The sequence below is a fragment of the Melanotaenia boesemani genome, chromosome 2 (genome assembly GCF_017639745.1).
Source record: "Melanotaenia boesemani isolate fMelBoe1 chromosome 2, fMelBoe1.pri, whole genome shotgun sequence".
Lineage (NCBI taxonomy): Eukaryota > Metazoa > Chordata > Actinopteri > Atheriniformes > Melanotaeniidae > Melanotaenia > Melanotaenia boesemani.
The window spans coordinates 5710522-5730668 of NC_055683.1; the positions used below are offsets into that span (position 1 = coordinate 5710522).

Below are 20147 nucleotides of genomic sequence, written 5' to 3' on the forward strand. Positions count from 1 at the left end.
TCATATTAGTGTAAGAACTCACTTCTGTATGTGTGTGCACAGGCCCACCGTGCCCTCTCAAACAGACTTTCACTCATCCCACAGTGGTGCATTAAAGTGGGACGCCCTGATTAATGAAGGCAGGGTGACTTTGGTTAGCATCGGATTTGTGCTGTCATACACAGAAACAGGATATGATGCAGAGCGTGAGGATGGAGCTGCTCCCTCCTCCATTTGCCTTGAACATCCATCTTATCCTCTTTCATCCCTGTAATTTACAAATGTAAAGGTCTGTTTTTGGAAGGGCAAAGGAAATGGGCCTGTATCAGCAGTGGATCTTTTTCCCCGTCATTCAGAGGGAAGCTGGCAGGAAACATCAGCTTCTTTTAATGGTATTTTTATTTCTGCACTGAGCACACACTTCTGTATGTGATGGCCACTGTTGATTATACCAGTCAAATAAAACACACATACACACACACAAATCTAATCCAATATAACTGCCATCACAAATGGGAATGCAAACATATTACACATTAAAGATCAGATCAGGCTTTTTAGAACAGCTTTGACAACAAGCAGGAGAAAGTCGTCCTAGCCTATAAAATGAGCCTTTACTGCCATCTGCTGTTCAAACAGTGCAACTACTGTCCAATTCAATCAGGTTATTATGGATTTCTTAACAGGAAAAAGGCATTAGAACAAAAAGAGCATTTACACAAGACTGACACTTCTGATGAGCCAATATTCTGTAATCTTTTGGTCTCAGTGAGTGGTTTCATCTCAAAGGATGCCATGCAGATATGCTTACAAGGCATTTGATTAACAAAAACATTCTAATAGTTGTGTATTAGAATTTACTGGTCATGCTGTTAAAAGGGTATAATCTACAAGTACAATAAAAGGTTTGAATGAAAGCTTTTTTTTTTTCCAGAATGTTGCACATAGAAAAGTTAACTTCATGTTTGCCTCAGGGTTATAGTCACATTTGCAAGATTTAGCACCAAGGCAAAGAACCACTGCACTCAACTGATGAGCTGCCACCCCTTAAAACTCTAATTACAAGTTTTAAGGTCACATCTGGCCAAACACTGAATAGCTTGAGGACAGAAGTCAACAGGGACTGCAGACAACTGCTGCCTGCACTGAAATCAGGAGTAAACGTCAATTCGAATTCTACAGGAATTTGAGAGACAGCTGAACTAGAATTAGGTTAGACTTGATTAGAAAAAGACCAATTTTATACTCATCTATACCACTAGTTTGCTTCTTTGTATTCAGATTCCTTTAGAATATTTATGCCTTCAGACCAGTCCAACTACAGACTAACCAGTATCACCATAACTGCAAACAGGGGAGTTTTCCCAGCTGCTGAGATGCTAGAATGTTATGCTATTGGTAACTTAAAGGCTGAATTTGCTAAAACTAAAACTGAACACATACAGCTTGTTCAACATGTTCTGAATTACATGTCTGTATGCTGGTTTTGTGCTTCATACTATTTAACATGACCCCCCCACAACTAAAGAGCTTGTTACATAACAGGTCACTGCTCAACACAAAGAGCTTGAGCTGTATTAAAGCCTTTAAACTGTCCTTCAACTGGTAGTGTAGTTCATCCTAGTTGAAGACAGGAGAATCTAGTTATTTAGATAACATCGAGACCTTACTGGGCGAAATAGCTGTAGTTAAAGCTCAAATGTACATATTTTAGAAACAAATAACTGCCCAACACATTCACACAATGACAGTCAAGACATGTCGGAACACATGTGCACTTTATTGGGATTGTTTAGTCAGTGTACAGGTTGGCCCCACTGGTCTGGCACCCTTTGTTACCCCTTCATTTCAAGACCCGTGCCCCACCACCCAGGGATGAAGCCTTCAACATGGGGAAGGTCACAGTTGGGTTTTTGCATAACAGAAAAAAAATTAAAAAAAAAAAAAAAAAAAAAAAAAAAAAAAAAAAACAAAACGGGACCAAGATATTTTTTTTTTTAAGGCTGAAAGTACAAAAAACCCAGACATAATTTACATAGAAGCGATACTACAACCATGTTTAAGTATGCGCCAACCACTGGGTAGCCTTCACAGAGGCAAATACGTGTCTGAACAATGCAGTAACATTTGGAATCATGTGTCTGAACAATGCAGTTAACAAACATTTGGAATGACTCAAAGAAACAAAATGTACATTTTTTTTTTCTTTTTTTTTTTTATTTCCCCCCCCAGGTGCAACTGCAGAACTCTGGGGTGTTTATATCTAGCCAAAATCTCCTTCATCGTTCCAGTTGTTTTAAATCCTGAGTCAAGCGCCAAAAATAACTGAAGCCATGCCAATGAGTTGGTCATCTAGGCTCTGCGCCCAAGTGTGTATGAGAAATGTGTGGTGTGGTCGTTTTGCACAGAGCTGAAGTTGTTGGGTGTTTGGTTGGGGGAGAGGAACAGTCTGTTTAGAAGCATTTGCGGTGGACGATGGAGGGGCCAGACTCATCGTACTCCTGTTTGCTGATCCACATCTGCTGGAAGGTGGACAGGGAGGCCAGGATGGAGCCTCCGATCCAGACAGAGTATTTACGCTCAGGTGGGGCAATGATCTGCAAGAACACGAGACAAGAGTTATACCAAAGCTACTTGTGCAAGTGTGTTCATGTAAACAGCAAATCAAGTGCTTCAGAGCAAGAGGACTCACCTTGATCTTCATGGTGGATGGGGCCAGGGCTGTGATTTCCTTCTGCATCCTGTCAGCAATGCCAGGGTACATGGTGGTACCTCCAGACAGCACAGTGTTGGCATACAGGTCCTTACGGATGTCAACATCACACTTCATGATGCTGTTGTAGGTGGTCTCATGGATTCCGCAGGATTCCATACCTGAGAACAGATTACACTTGTCAGCATGTGGCGTTGACAACCCTTCAAGTTACAGTAATTTAACACTAAATGCAAGTTGTATCAAGTATGGGAACATACCAAGGAAGGAAGGCTGGAAGAGGGCCTCTGGGCAACGGAACCTCTCATTGCCAATGGTGATGACCTGTCCGTCAGGCAGCTCATAGCTCTTCTCCAGGGAGGAAGAGGAGGCAGCAGTGCCCATCTCCTGCTCGAAGTCGAGGGCAACATAGCACAGCTTCTCCTTGATGTCACGCACGATTTCCCTCTCGGCTGTGGTGGTGAAGGAATAGCCACGCTCTGTCAGGATCTTCATGAGGTAGTCTGTGAGGTCGCGGCCAGCCAAATCCAGACGCAGGATGGCATGGGGCAGGGCGTAGCCCTCGTAGATGGGCACTGTGTGGGTCACACCATCACCGGAGTCCATGACGATACCAGTGGTACGACCAGAGGCATACAGGGACAGCACAGCCTGGATGGCAACGTACATGGCAGGGGTGTTGAAGGTCTCAAACATGATCTGTAAAGAGAGGGGAGAAAAAGCAAAAAAAAAAAAAAAAAGTTAATTTTAAAACCAAACTGCCTAAATTTTGTGGCCACTGCACTCACTACATGCATTAGAGTGAGGCTTACACTGAAGTTAGTAGAAAAGTGCAGAAAATAAACATTCCTTCACACTTGTGCATGTCAAATCTACTAAGTGCTGATCTACCAATCGCTGCTAAACTTTAAAATGCAGATATAAGCACACAGTCAAGAGACCTGTTGATGACAGATCATCTGATAGGAGAGAAGTCCTGGAGAAGAGGGGGAGGAATGAGGAAGTAAGAATGAAGGAGGAAATGGAGGCAAAAGCAACTTCTGTCTGGAAAATAAAAATCTGCTCAAGTAGTAAAGCTGTGTACCTGAGTCATCTTCTCCCTGTTGGCTTTGGGGTTCAGAGGGGCCTCTGTGAGCAGGACAGGGTGCTCCTCAGGGGCAACTCTCAGCTCGTTGTAGAAGGTGTGATGCCAGATCTTCTCCATGTCATCCCAGTTGGTTACAATACCGTGCTCGATGGGGTACTTCAGGGTCAGGATACCCCTCTTGCTCTGGGCTTCATCACCTACGTAGCTGTCTTTCTGGCCCATACCCACCATCACACCCTGAAGACAAGATTTACTATTAAAAACTGAACTGTACTATTAAACAATTTGGGTTAAAAAAAAAAAAAAAAAAAAAAAAAAAAATTTAAACATTTACTTTCAGTTAACTATACAATGATTAAAATATAACCATGGCTCATTAAGTAGTCTGTGTCATTTCTATAATTATGTTCAAATTAAGTTATATTCCCATTTAAAAATAGGCTAGAAGTCATTTTCATAAATGGGGGAGAAAAAAAAAAAAAAAAAAAAAAAAAAAAAAAAAAAATTAAATTAAGACTGATTCTTGGTCAACACAAACCTGATGCCTGGGGCGACCAACGATGGAGGGGAAGACAGCACGAGGGGCGTCGTCTCCAGCAAATCCGGCTTTGCACATACCGGATCCGTTGTCAACAACCAGTGCGGCGATTTCTTCGTCCATGGCTTAACTGTTAAAAGAGAGAAAAGCGTGTCAAGTCACATCCACCCATCTGCAGCTGCGCTACAGTCAGCCATCTCCACTTCCTGTCACCTAGCAGCAATACGCGGAATTAGCCGCTGGGTGGAGCTAGAGTTCCACATTCTGACCAAGCCAGACAAAAGGAAGTGGTGCTGCATTCTGTTGTTACCATATAAGGACATGGTTCGGTTTTGAGCAGCTTTGCGGCCACTGGCGCTGTGGCGCGCGGCCAGAGTACAGCAAGAAAAAAGGAACATTCGACATTATCAGACTCAGCGCCGCGAGACCACTCCCTCCGGTTCACTACAGTTTTAACTTCCCCCTGCCCCCCCCCATTGTTGCTTAATATCCATCAGAAATCTTTGCTTCATCACTGCGTCATATTATCAACCAAGTCACTCACTGCACACAGGCCATCTGGAAAACCCATGTGCATCTAACATATTGGTATTTTGCTCATCATTACACTTAAATGTTTAACATTTAAAAAAATAAAAAAATAAAAAGGCTGCATAATAGACATCTTTAATCATGAATGGCCTCAAGTCCATGACTGAACAGTTTCCTGAAAGCCACGCCTTTTCCAGCACCGAATGATGTGTCATCACGATTTCCTTCTTTCTTCGCGTAAAACTTACAAGACAGTATTTTAAAGCAGCTTCCTTTAATCATATAATTGTCTTTTTAAAAAAAAAAAGAAAAAAAAAAGAAAAAAAAAAAAAAAGCCAAAATTTTGCTTCCATTTGTCGCAATCAACTGCAACCCGTAACTACTATAAAGTGGAATTTAAACACATTCAAGTATTTAATGCATACGTCTGTGAAAAGCAACCGTAATTAAAACCGTTACAAGTCTGAAGGGCGTGTTAGCATGACAGGCTAGGCTAACATGCTAAACTAGGTCACACCCCGATACTTCGTGCGCACAAAGGGAGCAGCCGGGATCCAGACAACCTGAACTTCTGTCTGAAACTACTCTGGAGGATAAAACGCCAGCTCCCAATACATATCAAAGCAAACATCATATAGTCCTTTAAAGAGGACCCACTTATATGAAAAGGCAACTTGAACCATAAGCCGGTTGCAACCTAAAGCACCTGCGAATCAGTTACATCAAGTTTACTTGTCGCCAGCCTTAAATGCGACATATTAGAAAAAAAATACCAAAATACAACTGGAGTTCAAAGATTTAGTTTAAAGTATAATTAGAGCAGTTTGAAATTTACAGGACAAACGTACCTCGTGGTCCTCATCATCATTGCATGTAAAAATTGACACATTTCAAGTATTTTCAATTAAAGAATAAACTATTCATTGTTTACTTTGTAAATATGCTAAAATTAGTACCCAGTAAGTTTACTTTTGTCTACTTACCTTTGGGTGGGGGGGCTTTTCGCTTAAAGGGAACCGGTTTCAGGCAAATGATATCCCGCACAAGCTGTGGGTGTGACGGCGCTCAGAGTGAATCCGTTAGCCGTGGGCACTTGATATTTATACTACGTCGGCTGCTCTGCTGTCGCCATAAAAGGTAAACTTTCGGAATTGGCCCTCTGATTGGTCCAGCGTCATGCACTGGGGCACGTCGCGTGCACAATGTGGTGCACTGAGCGCTCGCGATTTGAGAGCAAGGGAGAGAGAGGGAGGCGATAATAGCAAAGGATTGGAGAAAATAAAAGGGAAGGGATTGATGTGGTAAGGTTTAGTAAGTCTAATTTCATGATATACCTTTTATAGACAGATTTAAAATTATGTATAAAGTTCGATAAGTTTTAAATATGTCCTCGCATCTGTCTTAAACAGATGGACAAGTAACTTATGTGTCAACTGCAAGAACTCAACCCTGGACTCCTCCCGTGAAGGCTGCAAAGGCCCAAGACTTTTATCCAAAGCCTGATCTCTCTTCAGAGTCCTGTCTTTAGATTAGCCATTCATTATATGACATTTCTGACCAGGCTTTGTGAGGATGTGATGCCCACTTTGAAAAAAACATCTGAAGGCTCAGTGGGAGTCACAGGCAATCTGTCACCAGATCAAACACATGAGTCACATAACACATTGGACAGTAAAGCTGCTCTGTCACAGAATGGGGAATGACCATGTATACAAAGCCAACTTCAGTCAGATATTGATACAGACCTCCAGCTCAATCAATGGATCTCCGTTTGGCTACCCAAATATTTTAACCAACTTCCTGGTTCACTATATCAAACTGAGACCTGAACTGAAAAGATATGGGTTCTTCAGACCCTGATTAAAGAGAGTAATGTGACATTCTCTAAAGCTAACCTTGAGTTTGCAGGCTAGTGATATTTTCATTTCTCTGCTCATATAAAGATTTCATTCCCCATTTACACTACAATGGAATTAGTTCTTTACTTTCAGCCCACTCCTCCTATTTTGTCCCCCCATCTTTTCCTCGCTTTTTTCCTGGAAATGTACACAGCATCAACCTTACTTATTCATTTCATGCTTCTGAAACATTAAGATAAGATACATATTAATTATTAATTCATGTAATTCTACTTTTTTAATAAAACAAAACTAAACCCTACAACTTTGTAAATGTCCCCTGGGATTAATAAAATAGTTTTTCAAATTTTATTTAATTTAATTTGTTAAAAAAAAACATGTCCATGTCCACTGACTCATGTAGCAACTTCTCTTCCTCCTGTACCACTTCCACTTCTCTCAGTTACTTTTGTTTTTTGTCTTTTCTGGCTTCAACAATAAGTGTACTTTCAATGAACACATTTTTCTTATTACATTTTGACCCGTAAAAGTTGCAATGAAACAATCAGATCCTGACCTGGCTATTCGTTCATGTTGATTCAGGGCTTTAACCCACCTATTCTAACTCTGTCAGAGATTTCACACATAGAAGGAAGTGTGTTTGTGGTCAAAGGTCCACTGCGACCACTTACTGATTTATGGGCTTTAAATTAAATCTAAATAATTTCAGAGGAATTTCTGCCTGAAACATTTGTCCATGTATATTGGTTATGTCTGTGGTAATTTTGCATTTCCGTGATGATGGTAGCCGGGGAGGTGGGGGAGAAGGTGGGTCCAGGTAACACAGTGAGTATATTTAAAGAGAAAGCAGCTGAAAGGATTGTCAGGTCATGCTGATGCTGTAATTACATAAACAGGGATTGGCTGGGAAACAGATAATCCTTCTTTAAAGGTGTGCCTCTAGATATTCAAATTCATAGGGAGCAATTGCATGTTTGCATACATATGAATGAATGTGTCATGGTTCCGGTTCAGCCTGCTTTAATTTAGGTGATACACATTTTATGTCATGACGTGTTCTTCTTTTACTGAATGAAGAGTGAAACTAGAGTTCAGGTTTGCTGCTCTCTGGTAGTAAGTGAGATGTCTCTAGTTAAGTGTGTTGTCAACACTCTTCACTGGGAATCTCTACTTGCCAAGAGCTTGGAATACTGTCCTGGAAAAACTCCTACTCATGTATCACAACAGTGTGTGTTTGTCCTTAAACCCTGAGTCAGATAAATGCAAGCTCTCTAAACCTGGGCCTTGCTGCCAAGGTCTGCACTTCTTTAAAGCCACCTAACAAATTTTTCTCAGGAGTTTTCATCCAGTCAGGAATTTATACACAAGCACTGGAGGTGTTGTGTATAATAACCATGATAATGTTTATTATAGTGGCTGTCTGACTAGACCATACGTCATGCTGGTTATTTAGAGTCAGTGAGGGCTACAAAGCTACTACAGTTTGATTTTGTACAGTTTTTTTTTCAACCAGACAAACTTTTAACCATCCACAACTTATTGCTTGTTGTTATTTTGACTTTGTGGCATCCAAGATGGAGATAGTTCCACCTAAAATATTACAACAGCTGTATTTTCAGTGATAAACAGGCCTCTTGTCTAACAGTATGACCACCATATCTCCATGATGGTTTATTACTTTGGTAAATAATGGCATATGAATATTTTTTATTTAAAAGTCCAAATCTGCACTGTTTTTTTCAGCTTGGATTTTAAAACTTGATCATGTTTTAATACTGTTTTTATCTAATGTGCTGTCTTTTTCCTTTCTCTTTTCTTTTAATTTTAAATTTTGCTTCTTGTGTTTTTATGTTAGAATGTTCTCATGAAGCACTTCGAATCACCCTTCGTTGAATTTTGCTATACAAATAAACTTACCATGCCTAAATATAATATAATATGAAATAACAAAATCCATCCACCAACACCAAACATCACCTATAAAGTTTCAAAGCTGCTGGATGTTCATGTCTTTGAGGTAACAAACAAATGACAATGTCTTGATTGTGCCTTTTATTGATTTTTTTTTCAAGTAGAATAAATTCCAGTAGAATAAATCACCCCAAACATCCCCCAAAACTGCATTTCTGACTGTGAAACTCAAAGAAAAACACACTGTCGGCAACATAAAAACTCAAGGTGGCTATTCCTCATATAAAAAGGGATGACAGCTGCAGTTAAGAACTGTTTATTGACACTTTTATCAGCATGTTTACCAGTAAATGAGTTGAACGTGTTTGATACTCTTCATACTCTACCATACAGCTGTAGTGTTATGTGCGAAACAGTGATTTATTATCAACTTGTATTGCTGATAACATTTATCTTGGACAGAAGGCTAATGTTTTTACAACTTGCAGCTGGGTGTGTAATCATTTCTTGCTCCAAGTTCCAGTTTCTGAAGCAAATAAGATGTAGGTTCCCAGCTTTAAAAATGATTGTTAGCAGTTTTAAGTAACCACAGAGCATTTTCCTTCAGTTGCTGGAAAGAAAACAAACGTGGGAAATGGCTAACTTTGGCTAAGCTAACCTATATGCTATCAGTGTTTATACTGGAAGCATATAGGTTAGCTTAACCACAAATAAGCTTATATGCCATAATGGCATATGTAAGTTGTCCCAGACATCAGCCGTCCAGCCTTGGGAATACAGTACAATTAGTTATTATAGACCATTTGTATTCAGCACCGGCCTTTATTTATGTTGTGTAAGTAAAACAGCAGATGACCACTGTTTTGCCTTTGGCCTGCTGAAGTCAGGGTCTACCAGGGCCACGTGAAAAGGCAATCAGTAACTCAAAGATCCCTGTAGCAGTTGTGTTTTTGAACATGAGAGTAATTCAACAGTCAAAGAATGTTAAAAATCAGTTACATGTCATAATCTAAAGCTATGATGACCATAGCCTTACAAAGTTCTGAGATATGTGAGTCTTTGAGCACATTTGTGTGTCTGTGTCGACTCACTTTTACCAGTAAAAAACTTAAGCTGCTGGTAAACAATGCATGATGTCACCCGGTCAGGTTTTTTCTTTTCTTGAAATAAGTTAACCAACCAGTTAGCCTGCAGCAACTGGAGTTTAAAAGAAACTAAATGTTCTGTAGCATTGCCACTCCCAGAGTTACTGGCTTCCTGTTCCTCTTATGAGCAAGATGCCACGAGATTCTCTTTGCTCTCAACCTAAGAAGGCCATTATCTACTCTTTCACTTCCAATAGAATACTCCTTCATATACTCTGCAGGCTTTTGTCAGTTCCTTCCTTTTTCTGTCACACTTATTGGGATAACTTAATAATTATAAATCATGGCATTGAGGGATTTAGGTTTTTTATGTGAATGTTGCTTCATGGGGGGAAGGGAAGCATGAAAGCCCTGTTACTAATCAGTGAAACTGGCCAAAGGGGGTGGGCATCAATGGGCTACTATTTCTATTATCACACACACGCTCATGAGCATGCACACACACACTTAAACATCTGCTACTTAAAGTTTTACTGGTACTAGAACACAGCTCAATACAAAAAACATTATTTGCAATTAGCCCTGAGAGAAGTTGAGAGCTGATGTGCCAGAAGAAGGTATGGAAAGCAACAAGACTGAGATGAGAGCTAGAGATAGCACCATTAAATGGAATCTGGGTGAAGCAAAGATGGAAATTAAAGAGAAGAGGCACTTAATGAGAAATCCTTAATGTCATCTAGTTTTCTTTTATGGCTGGACGTGTGATGTAATGGTTTATTATAAACAGTCAGGAAGATAAATTTGGATAAAAACAGGAGCATTTGGATGTTCTCTGTTTCTTTCTGTCCCTGCAGCCATGTGAAAAGTGACCAGCTGACCAGTTGTTTGCCATCTGTGGCTGGTCACAGTTTCAGAGAGGGAAGCCCCATTCACCATTCCCCCTTTTTCTGCCTGCCTCCCTCCCTCACTATCCTCCCCCTCCCTCACTATCCTCCCACCTACCTCCCCTGCGCTACAGCCGATAGACTGGTCGTCTGCACCGTCATTGATCCACGGGTCACCGTGGTGACGGTCTGACTACAAGGCACAGGCCAGTTACCAGCTGTGTGTGTGTGTGTGTGTTGTTGTGTGTGCCTGCCAGCTGGCCAGTTTGTTCTTGGATTGGATTAGCTTCCCATTTGCAGCCCAATTGTATTCCTTACGCCTACCGTCTTTTCTTAAATAGATACACACATACAAACAATTTATTAGTCAGGCCCCATTATGGCATCCCGACTAGCATCAAAAGTAATTGTTTTATCTTTATATAGATGAATGTCTTAAAAATCACTAATGTTAGTTCAGATAACTTCCTGACAAATTGCATTTTGTTGTAAGGAAATGAGGATTATACTGGCTTTCTGCTTCCTCTTTTTAATTGTTGTTACAACTTGCATTGGTTTGTCTTTGGCTGCTAGCATAAAAGTAGAAAACAAATGTGACTTTGTTAGTACAATTGAATGCAGGGCTTCAGTGGAGTGTCAACCTGCCCTATGAAAATCATATGATTATAACGGCTAAATCTGATTAAAAGCTTGAAGTGTGTAACCCAGTTTTCAGTAGTATATAATAACCACATGCACGGCTTGAGGCTGTGCAACTTTAAATGCTGTTTTCTCTTGTATTTCTTTGGGGGACACACACACACACACACACACACACACACACACACACACACACACACACACACACACACACACACACACACACACACACACACACACACACACTAGGCCCTCTGTCCTAGTGCTTCTTCCTCTTCCTGTACACTAACCTCACTTCTTCATTTTGCTCCTGCCTCTTATTGGCCCAAAGCAGCAGCTGATGTGCCTTTTAAGGCTGTGAGATTTTATTCAGGTGTCAAGCAGACCAGGGACTGATGACAAAGAAACCTCCAGTGAAACCTCCATTAAAGGAGAAATGTCTCAACACGCCTTATAGTGACACGTACAAATAGTTTGATTTGTTGACTATGAAGCTTGTGTGATTAGTTTGCATAAACTTTAGTTTGTGCAAAAGTCAGAAATGTTTGCATGATCGCACACTTTAAGTAAAGAGAACTTTGCAGATGCATAAATTAGTATTAGATTAGTGACAATTAGGAAAGTGCACATATATATTTATTTATATATTTACTGTAGTATTTACTGTTCAAGCACAGATGATATGACAGACTTATTTATGTCTGTATCTAATTCCAGCCCCACACACCTTATTTACCCCCTGGCTGGTCGAAGACCCAGGAAGGCTTATCTATCCTCTACCATCTGTCTAAGCTTGGTGGGAGGACTTCTATGCTCACATTGGCTCATTTCACAAGCAGTCGGTGTCCTGATTGGCCTGTTTGAGAATTCAGAGCTTCTGACTGGCTGTAGCCATCCTCTAACTTCCTGATCTTCCTAAGCTGGAGCCTGGAGCATAGTGAGGAGAGGTCAGCTACCTACACACGCCCATGCTTTTTGTTCTGTAGTTTGTGTATTTTTTATGTAACATTACAGCCTCCCATGTGCCTGTTTTTTTATTTCTCTTTCCTTCATTCTTTTCATATTATAACATCATTTATTTCCTGTGTGTCTTCAGTTTTCAGTAAATGCCCATCAAGAGTCAACTGCTGAGTGAAGTGTTACAAAAAACAAAAATGTGCAGGGGATTTTTTTGCCGGCATGCCAAGTCATACCTCTATCCACACTCTTCTATCTGCTCTACAAATCTATCTCCTCTGCATAGTAACCAAACGCTCCCTATGTTTTGCCACACACACGCACACACACAAAATTCCAGTGCAGTGCTGCAGTGTGCACCCAGTGCCCCCCGAACTGCTGAGTAAAGTTTATGATGCGTTGTGGTGCATTGTTCTGCTCTAACACCTCCTCTTTCTTTTTTTTCTTTTTTTTGTGTTTTTTTTTTTTTTTTTTTTTGTTTAAGGCCTGCAGGCAGGTCGGTGTGTATGAGTGTTTGTGCTGCTGGAGTATATTGTTTTGTATGAAGCAGAGCTTTACATTTGTGTTTGCTGCTCCCACCCTCCTCTCACTCTGTTTGAATGAGCTGCCTGCCCTTCTCTGATTGGCTGCCAGCAGCTGCCATATAAGGGCATAGGCAAGCATCTGCGGCAGGAAGTGGGGTAAGGAGGAAGTGGAAAGCCGGGACTGAGAGAGACCGGCAGCACAACATGCAACCTTTAGAGGCTTTATAAGAAACTGCCACACCTTCTCTTCAGTCCTTCTCCATCTTTCGTTTGTGACATATTGTCTCATTTTTTATTTGACACAGGTATCTCCTCTCCTCTTCTTTTAATGTTAGGATTCCCATTGAACGTTCCTATTTTCCCCACAAAACCCTCTTCTTTTAGTATCCTGAAAAATCCATCCCGGGAGAAGCAGTCAAGTATTTCTAGTGCCTGCTGCATCTCTTAATCACCCACTTAATCACCCACAGCAGTGCTTGTATAGCTTAATGCAGCATCCAGCCAGGGGCTAAGTCCAGTTGGAGCAATGCACCAACAGCACATAGGAATAAATTGTGCAAATACAGCATAATATCATGCATCAGAAATCCAGGAAAAGTTTTTGTTTATCTGTCTAAATCCACATATCCAACATACCGAGTAGGAGCAATGAATAAAGAGCTTATGAAGAAGAGTGGACATCATGAGGTTAAGGCCACAAGTTCTAGCCCAGGCAGTGGTTATCAAGTCTCCAAGGACTATATGAATCTTTCAGATTTTTATATTTGTATATATCTGGGAACTCTAGCTTAGGTTATTGTTTTAGTGAGAAGGGAGCAGACAACTGTCCTGATGTGCCCAGCTTATGATGGTCACAGTATTTGTCTCTTGCAGCTGACATATGACAACAGATTTATCACAAACAGACTCAACACATACAGCTCATAATAATCACTTTTATGGTTCTCTGTATCAAAACATTCAATTGTATTTGATGTACTGCAGACACACTGCATGCTGTGTTTCCAGTGATTCATGATGTAGCAGCTAGTCTGACACTCATGCTTCAGGAGTCTTGTAACACAAAGGAAATGCGAGGATGACAGAGGATGTATTTCCCAACCCCTGTTGTCTGTCTCTGAAGGGTTGTTTGTGTTTAAATTGTCAGGAATGTGCAATCTGTTGTAGGGTGCAGTTACGATATGCGTTCTTCATTTGTGTGAGTGTGTTTTGTTGACCTGGGTGTGTATTAGTGAGGCCACTCCCTCCTGTTAATGCTGACACCCATAAAAGGAGATCTTTAAGTTTGTCACATGGCAACAATCTGGGGAATGCAACTCTGGTTACATGGGATGCCATCTCAAGGAAATCAGTTTCACTCCCTACAGACAGTAAAATTAAAATTGTGTGTCTTTGACTGTGTGTGTATGTAAGATTGTGTTTTCACTGAAGTTTTTGATCATTTTCAATTTATCAGAATCCATGATATTAGGTTTTTGCATTTGTGTGTGATTAGAGGGGAATTCACAACTTAAGCGATTTCACTTCTCGTTCTGTCAAGTTCCATTAAGTGGAAACTGCAGAGGAGGACGTGCCAGTTTCCTTCTCAGTCAGAAGAACAGGTTTGCGTGTGTGTCACTGATTGTGTGTTTCATGTGCAGTTGTATGACAGTGTGTTAAATTTTATTAAGCCATTTAAGTCTTTTCTTTCTTTTCTACTGCATCACAACCCCATGTTAGGTAATTGCAGCTAAGTTCTACATTTGTACCTCATTTGCATTCACGTAGAAATGAAAATTATCTTTCATAATACTTCCTGAAGCTGTAGCTGCTGTGTGGGCCGCAGCTGATGCTGCTCAGTAGTGCCTCTACAGCTACAGAGCATTTACTAAAACCACAGAGTTGTTACTTTTTTTTTGCTGCACACAGAAAGGGACTTCCTTTTATTTGTCACCATAGGACACCATATAAGGTTAACATTGAACACTCAGGTAGATTTAACAGTTGGTATTGACAGGGCTGTACAAACTGTCTTTCCTCATATGTTTTGCTCTGCGAGGTTGTTAGTCATAGTAAAGACAGGAAGTTTTGGGCAACAGAATGGTGAGGCTCTTTAGCTGCCATCAGCATAGCAAATAGTGTTTTTCCAAAATGGGCCAACAGCAGAAGAGTTCCTGTTTTAGTAGCATTTAAATGTTCCTGAAAGAAGAATTTTCAAATACGGATGCAACTTGGTTTTGTCACTAAAGCATTGCTACACACCTTTTTTAGTTGTACTTATATGGCATGTGAACACTTTGAGCTTGAGGCTGATGTTAGCATGCTAATTTACTCACCAGGGAGAAAAATGTTAAGCAAACATGTATTCAGTTGTCAGTATATATGAAAAAAAGTTAGCAAAATAGTAAAAGAAAGAGTAATGAGAAAAGTTTTGAATGAAGCCAGCATTTTTTAATCTGAGGAATGCGCTGTTCAGCATTGTGCAGCAGGAAATTATTAAACAGTTTCTTATTTTGGCTTCTGTCATCTGTGGCACTTTGCTCCTCTGAGGCTGACCTCCGAGCTGCAGCACCAACTGACTCAGCTACAATGTCATTCCTCACTGTAGTGTCAAGCTAAGAGCCTGCAAAAGAAAAAGAAAAAAAACAAACAGTTTATATGAATAAAAGAGAAATCATTTAAAGGAGGTGAGAAGAAAAAGTAGAGTCTAAGTGAAGCATGAAAAAACAATGAGATAAGAGGAAAACACTCGTGATCTTCTGCTTCCTCCTTCCCTAACAGAAGCCTGACTCCCACATTCCAGGAAAGACAAAGCTTGCACCAACTTCTGTTTCCCAGCTCCTCATCCATCACACTCACTGCTGCAGTTCATTCAATTATTTTCTCCTCATCTCCAAGGTTTCGGTATGTTTCTCTGGCAAGGAAGCTGCACCATCTGTGTGTGCGTACATTAACAAGACTGTGTGGTGGCGTGTCCAATAATAAAATTCCCCTCCCTCTTTCTTGTGGCCTCTCCAGCCTTCTCTTCTCCCTTCATTGTTAGAATGGGTGAAAGATGTGAACAAAGTCAAACAGCTGCCCTCCTGTTTCCACACATTCACTTCCTGTCAAGGCATTATGTGTAGAAACGTCCTGAGATATCTATCATTAAAAAATGCGACATAGTGAGAGACTTAAGAAGCTTTGAAGAGGAGCACTATAACTAAGCAAATGGGATTCCCAAAGCAACAGTGGCCTTCATTTTGTCAAATTCTGAAATATAGGTCAAGAGGCACAGGGTTTTCTTGTGCTGTTACATAACCACTCACAAGCACATACATCACATACTTGATGCAAATAACTACAGCCAGAGCCTGCACAGCCAAAGTACACAGTATTAGCTGTACACTTGTGTATGTGCAGGGAAGAAATCCAACATAAGCAGCTGCAGAAGGGCTTTTTTAAAAAAAATTCAAACTCCCTTCCAGTCTCAAAGCTCAACGCATGCATGATATGAAAATGCTCAGTGTGTGTTTAGCTGTGTGCCTAGTGTCCAGATATGGCCTCAGCAGACAGCAGAGCAAAGAGAGGTAAGGCCTTTTACAGGTAGATGACTTGCTACACACTCATTGGCTGAGGACTGCAGGTAATCACCTAATGGATATCCTTTAAAGGAGACTGTTTCAAATCCCTTCACTTGTCCAGATAGTTTCTTCTCCTGTCCAACCACATTTCTTTTCTTTCCTGTCATCCTTTTGTCCATCTCTTCTCTTTTTTCATTGTCTCGTTTCAGAGAAAGAGAGGTGGACTGGGAGAGGACAAGTTTATGCCTTTCTTGGCTCATCTGATTGTAAGCTGATAACCTGGAACACACCACCAAGCTGTTACATAAGGGATAGGAGACACCCTGAGTTAGTGTGGGGAAGAGTGTGTACACTTTTCCCCTATCCATCTTGTTTTCACTCTGTTTTTTTTTGTAATTAACAGATAACTGGGTCAATCACATGAGCATGCTTTCACTCAAAATAATTTACTCAGAACTGTACATTTGTGTTTCTGTATAAACGAAATTAGACGTGATGAGTCTGTTTTTACCCAGGTTGGTCATCTATCTTCCCCATTCTGACCTAATTTTGCTTTATATAACCACATACAAGTGAGTTGTTACAGTAACACACAGTAAAGACCCCTGAATGCATCACTCTAGTCACTGAGTGCTTTGTCCTGTAAAACACAGAGTGTGAAGGGGTGGCACCTTGATGGGGATGTGTGCTGTTGTTTGCATGAATTATTAAAATTAAAACCGGCAGGGAAATTCTCGGTATTATCCCATGTGTGTAACAAGGGGATAGTGTTTTCATTTTGGCTGTGGCCTCTTCTGAGCAAATACTGACTGTGAAGTTTGATCACCATGAAAACAAGAAGCAGTCCTCCAACTGAAACAGTCATATCTGCTGTTTGAACATCCTTCACGCTGTCCTGTAAAGTACCTGCATTACAAAATGGCACAAGGGGAATACACCTACTCTACATCAGAGCAAATGTCACAGTCAAGTCTATAACAGGCCCAAAAATTCATATATGGACAGTTAGGGCTGAGCAGCTTTCAACCATTTGTCTCTGTCAGACATCATAAGCAGCAAATGTTCCCCCAGTGGCGCAACGTTATTAAAACACATTGGTATAATTTTTTATTTTCTTTTAAACCTGTTCAGTCCAGCATCATGGCAAGAATGATAGTCTGGTTGCTGTGTTGTGCCGAACAAATTTGCTTTGCTAAGGGGAGGTTTATGGATATAAGGCTCCTCTTGATGATCTGATTTATTTATTTATTTATCTATTTATTTACTTTGAATAATGGAATCTATGTAATCTTGCTGGACCTGACCGGAGGGGACAGAAAAATGAACCAGAAACAGGAACCACAGGAACACAAGAGGGAAAACCAAACATGACAAAACTGAAAACCTAAAGCATGAACATAACAGAAACTAAACATGATAAAACCCAAGAACCATAAACCAAGAGCAAGACCGAACTAAACATGACAAAAACCAAAATCCTAAACCTGATCAAACACACACCAAAACCCAGAAACCATGACAGATTTCATCATATCTTTCTGCCCATCTGCATTTCAGAATCTTGCCAGTTGGTATTTATTATATTGCTTAGTATTAGTATTATTAAAGTGTGACATCTTTTTGGGTGGAAGTACCCACACGTTTAGCTGTGGTCTTTATTTCATAGAAACACAACCCTTACAAGTTATACCCCTTTGTAAATGTAGCTAATCAATTTTTCCAATACAGCACCAGTAGGTAGGCCTAATATTAGCTAGGAGAAATAATTGATAACAAAAGTCCTCCATCTTTTTGTGCCATGCTTTAAAGATCTAATCAATTCCTGGCTAAAAAAAATGGAAAATTTATTTGAGTTTCCAGCAGTTTTGTGAGCAGCTTGTTGTCAACACTGAGATGTTTATTCAAATCTGGGGTCAAGTGGGTCCTCTGCAGTATTGGGAAGTGAAAGTTTCTATGAAATCGTATAACAGAAAAAAAGAAAAGAAAAAAGGGAATTTAAGTGAAACTGAGAAACAGAGATCAGCAGTTCAGTATGGAACTTTTGTAGACTTTTTAGTTCCATTTTTTATTAACTAATGTCTGCAAAGAAAGAAAAAAATCCACAGTAAATTTCCCTTTAAAAATGTACATTTTTGAAGTTATTGCTTATTGTTAGTCTTTAGACAATAGATGTACAGTATGTTGATGTGATGCTTTGGAGCAAGCAGTCTTTTTCTTGTATTAAAATGTATGATGGGGAATATTTATAGCAGCATGCAAAAGTAAAGTGAGTTAAATATGCACAATTTAAATTATGCATATTGTTTCCTCAGGACGTTATTACATTTCTGTTACTTCGAGTTTAAACCTTAAATTTAAAAGACTTCACCTCCAGCAAGGGTTTAAAATGTATTAGTGGGTAAACGTTGACTGAAGTTAAGCAATCTTTCATTTAATAGTAATTTGCTTAAAAACCTAAGATGAGCGCCTGACTAAACCAATAAGATATGGGAGGAAGTATCTTGGTGTGCTTATTAGATTTAACTTGATAAATCTCGTAAGAGACCCGTGTTCTCTCTTTTCCTTCCTTTTCCAGGTTAAGGTAGAATTTTGGATGCTGTTTGTATTTTTATTTTAGCCCTTTCTCTGCTTGGTGCTTTGTGATAGGACCATGATGAAGTAAAACGTGTAAACAAACCTTAGGAAATACAAGTTGTGTTCAGTATTGACTGTGTAATGGGCTTAAAGGAGTTCTCCCTGTGGTTCAGCCCACAGGGGTGGCTGTGTGCTCAAGATGGCCATCTGTGCCAGATGTTAATGATCCCCTGCCTTGAGTGAAGGGACTGTATGCTTCCATGGTGCATGTGTGTGTGTGTCAGCAGATGGTTGTTGTTCAACTCTTACACACACACATTAACTGTCTTCCATTATCATGTCTCAGTCATCAATTATTCACACCAGGAGACTGAAACTAATGAATTTTAAAACATTATTTACAGCTAAATCTGTCATATTGATAATACTTCACTCAAAACTACTTTAAAAACTAAGATATTTTGAGCTCATCTGATGCTTGTTGCATGAAAAGTGAGAATGTTTTATAGATGTATGTTTGCAGGATGTGCATGCCAAAAATAAATAAATAAAAATAAATAAATAAAACCAGAGCAGCTAAATCTTTCAGGAAGTCAACGTAATAAGAAGCCAGCACACAACAGCTGGTGTTTGGTGTGTGTCTGGGTGTGTTTGTCCAAAGAGATTCTCTAAGGGGGCCTCAAACCTTTTGTTGTAAGGGGGCATATCATTAGCATCAAAAACTCCTCATTGTCCATCAAGAGAAGGAGATGAAAAGCTGAGGCGAGACGGAGTCAGAGAGTCAGAGACAAGGAAGCAGAGAGGTAGGGAGATGGAGAGGAGGATGGGGGAGGGACCCAGGGGATGCAGCAGGAAAGTGGTGGCAACCAGCAACACCTGCCAGCTCAGCCAAATGTGCTCTCTGTGTATCTGTAAGTCATTTGTCTATAAAGAACCTATATGTACTACTGTAGATTTTAAAGTGTGCCGTCGTAAAATCACTTAACAAACAGATGGAGGATGTCATGAGTGTAGTATGCTGCTGCTGCCAGAGGGTGGAGCAACAGAGCTCCTTTAGACCACATGGGGGATGAGACAGTGGAAGATGGTGGCGTACACGCAAGCAGCAGACTGTAAGATTATATAGATGATTAAGATTCATGTATGAGATTAATTAGAGCAGACATGTACATGTTATCTAATGTAAATCCCAGAAAGTAAAAATCCAGAGAACATATATATTAAAAAATATGTATGAGCTATATGGACATATGAGTAAGAATATTACTGTAAGATGACCACACACACACACACACACACACACACACACACACACACACACACA

At 40.2% G+C, this 20147-nt stretch overlaps 1 protein-coding gene across 1 annotated transcript; it reads right to left on the reverse strand.

Annotated features, from left to right (window-relative positions):
• Positions 1–1738: 1738 nt before the first annotated feature.
• actb2 (actin, beta 2) lies at positions 1739–5956 on the reverse strand. The gene is made up of 6 exons (XM_042008429.1): positions 5832–5956; positions 4318–4447; positions 3777–4016; positions 2953–3391; positions 2672–2853; positions 1739–2576 (listed from the first exon to the last, which is right to left on the reverse strand). The coding sequence occupies exons 2-6, from the start codon at positions 4438–4440 to the stop codon at positions 2433–2435; spliced, it is 1128 nt and encodes a 375-aa protein (XP_041864363.1). The 5' UTR covers positions 4441–4447; positions 5832–5956; the 3' UTR covers positions 1739–2432.
• Positions 5957–20147: the final 14191 nt, after the last annotated feature.